This window comes from Nipponia nippon, unplaced genomic scaffold (genome assembly GCF_047370975.1).
Source record: "Nipponia nippon isolate SJK-2023a ecotype South Korea unplaced genomic scaffold, ASM4737097v1 scaffold_13, whole genome shotgun sequence".
NCBI lineage: Eukaryota > Metazoa > Chordata > Aves > Pelecaniformes > Threskiornithidae > Nipponia > Nipponia nippon.
The window spans coordinates 10278282-10284281 of record NW_028262324.1 but is presented as its reverse complement, the minus strand read 5'-3'; the positions used below and the strand labels follow the sequence as shown (position 1 = coordinate 10284281).

At 48.0% G+C, this 6000-nt stretch overlaps 1 protein-coding gene across 2 annotated transcripts in view; it reads left to right on the top strand.

Annotated features, from left to right (window-relative positions):
* Nucleotides 1–586: 586 nt before the first annotated feature.
* Nucleotides 587–6000, top strand: part of ARHGAP40 (Rho GTPase activating protein 40) — a 44242-nt gene continuing 38828 nt past the window's right edge. The window contains exon 1 of one of the 2 annotated variants that reach the window (XM_087750371.1): nucleotides 587–650. Coding sequence is in view for 1 of the 2 variants with exons in the window: in XM_087750370.1 (XP_087606496.1) it covers nucleotides 1469–1533 (65 nt within the window). In the remaining variant the exon portion in view is untranslated. Of the gene's footprint in view, nucleotides 651–1395; nucleotides 1534–6000 lie in introns of those variants that run through there. The other variant, XM_087750370.1, reaches the window with a different exon arrangement.

Below are 6000 nucleotides of genomic sequence, written 5' to 3'. Positions count from 1 at the left end.
TAGGCCTTCTCAGCATAGCTGACAGGCTGATAAAGGTTAGATTACAGCCCAAAGAGGCACTCATCGACAGATTGGTTTATGCAGTTGGTGAGACCACAAGGAGGTCGGTGGGGCTGGGACGAGCCATAATTTTGTGGCCTGGGGGGTTATCTGGTTGTCAGGCTACGAACAGAAGAGCTCTTTGCCCCTGGTGTTGATGCACACGTTCAACAAACTTTTTTTAAAGAGGACCTGAAGTCCCATCCCAAAAAGTACATTGCTGCTTGCGAAAACGTGTGTTCCTCGTGCGAAGTAACTGTGTCCCTCCAGAGCCTTGCAGGGGCAGACTGCGTAACGGTCACGCTACCCCGCGCTAATGACTGAGCACGCCTTGTTTATGTTTACTTGTCTTTCCCTCCCTATCCCCTGAAGTCCGCATGTCCAAATATTTGTCCAGAACAGTATGCTCTTAAATAAAACTTGTTTGTCCACATCTGTATTTTTGTAGGTCCTTTATTTAGGGAAAAAAAAAAAAATATTTGTCGTTCCTCAGCTGTTTGCCGAGGGAATCTCCGTCTGTCCCTCTGCCCCGGTTAGGATGCTCCTCCTTCGGGGACGCCCCGTTTCTTCCCCGTTTGCTAGCGGGGAGCGGGCCGGGCTGGGTGTTTAAGGTAGATGCCGAGGGACCGGTTACGGCCGCGGTTGGCAGCTGGGGCAGCGGCCCCGCCTCCCCCGGAGCCGGCGCAGGGGCCGGGCCGGGCCCGGGGGCTCCCCGCGGGCTGGCGCTCGCCTCCCGCCTGCGCCGTGCGGAGGGAGCGGGGCGCTTCCCCTCGCCTGGCCGCTGCCCCGGGGGTGAGTCCTGGCCGGCGAGCCCCGGTAACGACTCGGGCTGCGGGGCCGCGGCGAGCCCGGGAGCGGCGGAGCTGGGAAGAGCGGCGGGCGGTACGGCGGGCGCGGAGCGAGGCGCCGGGGCTGCCGTGCCGCGGCCGGGGGTCGAGGGAGCTCCCCCCTCTGTTGTCCTCTTCTCCGGCTCGGCCGCTATTGTCTGCGGCGCGGAGCCGGGCAGGTAGGCTGGTGCTGGGCGGCGGTGGGGAGGCGCTGGCGGTGCCCCCGAGGCGGGGGGCTGCTGGCGCTTGAGATGCGGGCACCTTCAGTGCCAAACCGCTGCTTTTCCTGCAGAAAGCGGCTTCCCCTGCCCCGCTGGGGGGTGGAGGTATTGTTCCAGCTGCAGCCCCCCTACTGACACCTCAAAGCTGCCTTCCCTAAGCCAGCGAGAACATTTTCTGGTAGTCTCAAGGTCTTTTCTCTTTTCCACCCAGTCTATGTGCCCTTAAAATCACGGTGGCAAGAAAGACTTCATCTTGCAGCTGAATCGCTGGGGATGCGTCCTGTCTCTATGGGATTTCACTTATTTAGGCGACTTGAATATGTTGGACTCTGTTAATCTCAGTTCAGTAAGAAACCTTGTTATCTGGAGGCAGTTGCCAAAATGCCACCATTCAAATTAAAAATGTTTTACTGGGGTCATCACTGCAAAGAAGTATATGAACTGAGGTGAGTAGGTAAACTATCTAAAGGTCTCGTAGAGTATTGCTGTTTCTTGGATGGTGATGTTTTAAAGCCTGGTGATACCAAAGTATATGCTGTGGGTAGTTTTTAGTCTGTGTAAATACTCAGAATAGCTTTAGCTTGGCTGGGCTGGCTGTTGCTTGTAATGTCACCGTAATAGCAGGGAGGTTGGTGCCAGCACACAGAACCTGCTTGAGAAACCTACTTTGAGGGTTCCTAGCTCCTGCGGAGTTCCCCAGTACCACAGCTATGCTGATGGCAGTAGTGGTTCATACCTGGTTTTCCCATCTCTGAGCCACAAGAAATACTGCACGACTAAATATTTGGGTATTAAGAATAAAACTTTGATGTGGGGTTTTGGCTAAAAGTAGTATGGAAATGCCAATTTGACTCTGCTGTGGGTCCGTGCTTCTTGCAAGAGGTTGGTGATGCGGGAACCTGATCTGGAGAACGGGCCCAGACCTACAGACAGGGAGACTTGATTTGAACCCTGTAGACTTTGTGTTGCGGTCCACCTGTGTTAAAATCTTTCTTACCCTTAATCTAGCTGTAACGCCTGCCCTGGTGCCTATCTTTGCTGAGCATTGGGAGTTCACAGTGTGAGTGTAGCATGACCTCTCAGCTGCCTTGTAGTCTGCAAGCACCTGGATAGCACCAGTGAATTTGTGCTTTAATTTCCCCTTTGCTGTTGTGTGCGAAAGCGGTTTTCTGGGCATCAGCAGGAATGTCAGAGCTTGCAGGCTTGGATGTTGTAGTATAGCTCCTTCCAGTGTGATTGTTTGCAGTGATTGCAAATAGATGATTTTTTTTTTTTTTTTAAAATGAAGGCTTTTCTGTAGTTTTGGATTTAATTCACCTGTGAGGCCTCTTGTTCACCTGGGGCAAAGCATAATTTCTCATATGCTCCCAGCAGCCTCCATCCCAGGGTGCTTCTATATTGTAGCAAGAATGTAGTTTTCTTAGCTGCAGAAGTTTGATGCCAAAACCTGGCCTGAACACTTTGGAGCACAGCATTAGTGGTAGTTTCTTTTGACTGAGGTTAAGCCTCCTGGGAGACAGAAGCCTGCATTTCTATATACCAAACTGTATCATAGATGTCTTGGGACCTTTTGCGCATCACTTAATCTCTCTTTTCCCCTCCTTCTTATTTATAAATCGCTTACATTGCAGGCATGTTACACGGGTGGTGTTTGTTAAACATTAAGACTCCACTGGGAAGCATTGTACATTGAAAAATGTAGATAGCCGTTTCTTTCTCCTCTGAGCTCAAAACTTTGGAAGAAGTTGATAAAAGACCCAGACTCTAATCTAGTGTAAATTCAAGTAACTGAATGTGTTTTGATGGATTTCAGTGATAAACATGTCCGAAAGCAGTATGTCAAAGCATTTCAGCATAAGGTCTTGCAGCATGTTGGGATCCCTAACTTGTAAGCGGGGCCTGTCTTGGTAACGGCTGGGTGAGCTGTGGCTGTTTGCATCCTTCTCCTGGAGGAGTCATGGGATGATTTAACTTGGCCCACATCTGTTATTAGCAAAGAGGAGTCGGGGTTCTTGGGTCCAGCTGCGTGTAGAAAAATAATGCTCAAGATGTGGCTTGTGGTCCCTTGTGCCCCAAGAGGGCGCAACGGCAGCATCTTGGTTTAATCGAGACATGTTTTTTGAGGTGGTGTTTTTGATGCTGAAAGGAAAAACCCGTGAGTGTTGTTTTCCAGTTCATAGCATCTTTGATTAGCTGGATGGAGAATCGTGTCACTTTTCAAAGCTTTATAAATTGAAACGTGTTAGGGTCCTGCTTGCCTTAAGGAAAAATATCACTCCCTGCGAGTACAGGGGAGTGTTGAGATGGGGGCCCACAGAGGTTGTGCCGCCTCAGTCCTTTACAAGGCCCAACCGGCCAAAGCCCTCAGCATCCTGGTCTGGCTTTAAGCAGGGGTTGGATGAGGAGTTGACCTGAGGAACCCTTCGCACGTGCTTGTGATAGCGCATGTAAACTGCGCCGGGGAACAGGGCCCTTCTCTGCCTGCACGGAGCAAAGGAGCCCCACTCCTTTAGTGCCTCACTAAAAATCACTGCATGACTTGTACCGGGTTCTTCTGCTTTGGCTGGGCGGGGAGGGAACTAAAGGTTACATGCTATATGTTCTGAGCTTTTTTTATCCTCTAAAAGTTAGAGGCTACAATGCATGACCAAGAATACAGTATATTCTAGCTTTATATGTCTTTTAGGCTCTCAGTTCAGCAAAATGTTTGCTTAATTGAGGGTGTTATGGCCCATATGCTTCTATTCCAAGCAGTTTAAGTGCTTTCAGTTGGAGACGTAAAAATGTCTTAGTTGCGACATGGTGTTTGAGCCTTCCTGCTGCAGATGTAAAATCTATATGGCAGTGAGCCTTAATTGAAACCTGCTGGAGTTAGTTTTCTCCTGCAACGTATTATATGAAATATTCTTTATGCAGCTGGTTTGAAAGGATTACCCTTAATTAGATATTTCTAATCAATTAGTGCTATTCCTTTCTGTAATGCTGTTCCTTTCTAAGAAACATGATTTTGAGTTATATAAGGCACTTAAATTCGATATTCTACATATCAAATGTGGCCTGTATGATTTATTCATTGTTTTATGCCATGGACTTTAGGTAGAAGTCATTCACCACAGCATTGTTAATCGTGTGGGAAAGTCCCTCCAGGTGTGTTGTGTCTGAAATCAGAACCTGTTGCTTGTAAACGTTAGGTCTCTAAATAGGTTTTAGATTCACATGTTTATAGTACTTTCTGGTATTTGTTGCTGTTTGGTAAGACCGTTAGGTCAGTTTGCAGGGGCGTGTGTTTTGTGATTGAGAAGAAGTCTGGAGAAAGAAATACAAAAGCTGATGTAGCTTAAAGCTTATTCCCCAAAGTAGATTACTCCAAGAGTCTGGAATGTGTTGGTGGGAGGCTTCAGTTTTAGTGAGATGTTGCTCCATGCATGCAGGAGTCCTTCCCCTCCTAAATAATTGTTTCCATCTGCATAGCTTATTCCATCAGCCCCAGGGCTGCTAGTGCCTGGACTGTTAAGCTGTCTGCAAAATTTGGGCCTCTTGTAAAAATGAGGATCTTTCTCACTACATCAATGCTCTGTGCTAGCTATGTACGAAGGGAACTTAGCTGTTGTCATACAGAAAAGTAATAGGGCAACCCCCACTGCAGGACCTTTTAAAATAAGTAACATTCTGGTCTTTCTTTTCGTGCCCTTTTAAATTTTTAGAGGGGGACGTTTTGGGACCCTCGAATCTTATTGCATAATGCCTGGCAAGCCTCTTATTAATTCACTAGTTGTCTGAGAGTTGTTTATTTTTTATATAATATGATTTTTTTCTCATCTATGATAATTTCCAATGTCCCTGGCTACTTGAATTGAATGCTGTGGCTTATGGTCTGTGAGATGTCCACTTGAACATACATGCTGCCATCATATGGTGGAGCCTGAGCACAGGACATGGCACTGAACACGACATATAGTTGTGACCTCAGCGTTTCAGTAAACAACGTGGCTGAGACCCAGGCACATTTCTAGTGCGTGAATTCCTGTTTGTTGATTTTGTGGCACTAATGTACTTATCCCTTTGCCCTCTTTTGCCCTTTTATAGAAGGTTTCTTCTAGGATGATGGACTTTGACAGCAGTGGAGGTTGGTACCGACACGTTACATGTATGTTGGGAAGGGACTGCCAAGAAGGTGGTGAGGGCAGCGGCAAGAGCCTGCTCGACCATTACACACTTATGGTTCAGTGGTAGTGTAGCAGGCAGCCTGTGCATTGCTGAGGCAGTGACAGCAGGCTCCTGAGCAAGAGTTATTGTTTTTACTTCTCTGTTATCCCTGCCTGGATCACCTAATGAAGCACGGGAGAGACATCACTGTAACTAAGGAACAGGGTAATGGCACAAATGCAGAGTACTCTTCACTCCCCTCTGCGCTCTTCTCTCTGAAGGGTCTCGTTTCTGAATTAGTTGAGGTCATTTAAGTGCCTGTTTCGTGGAGGAGGTGGCATGACAGATGTCGTTCACCAAGAACTGAAGATTAGGGAAAACCTTCATGGGGCTTAGCCTGTGGTGGACGTGGAGAGCATGCACGCGAGGAAGGAAGCCTGCCTGGTGGGGGCTGTTTTGTAGCACTGCTAGTCTGGGGTGGGAAGAGGACTTTTGTGTGATGGCTTTGAAGCTTGTGTGTGAGGCTGACTTGATCATGGTGGTTACTGTTCAAGTGCTGTCAACCTAACACTTTTTCAATGCTGCTGCCACATCAACAGTTAGGCTGGAGTCCTGGGAGCTCAGATTTCTGTCTCTGTAAGCAACTGAGCATGCTGCAGTGCTTGAACCTCCTTTTCTCCTGCTTGATCACACTTCTGACAACTCTAATCAAGTGACCAAGACTGGAAATGAAAGTGGTGATTCTTCTTTTGAGGGTGCTGTTTGAA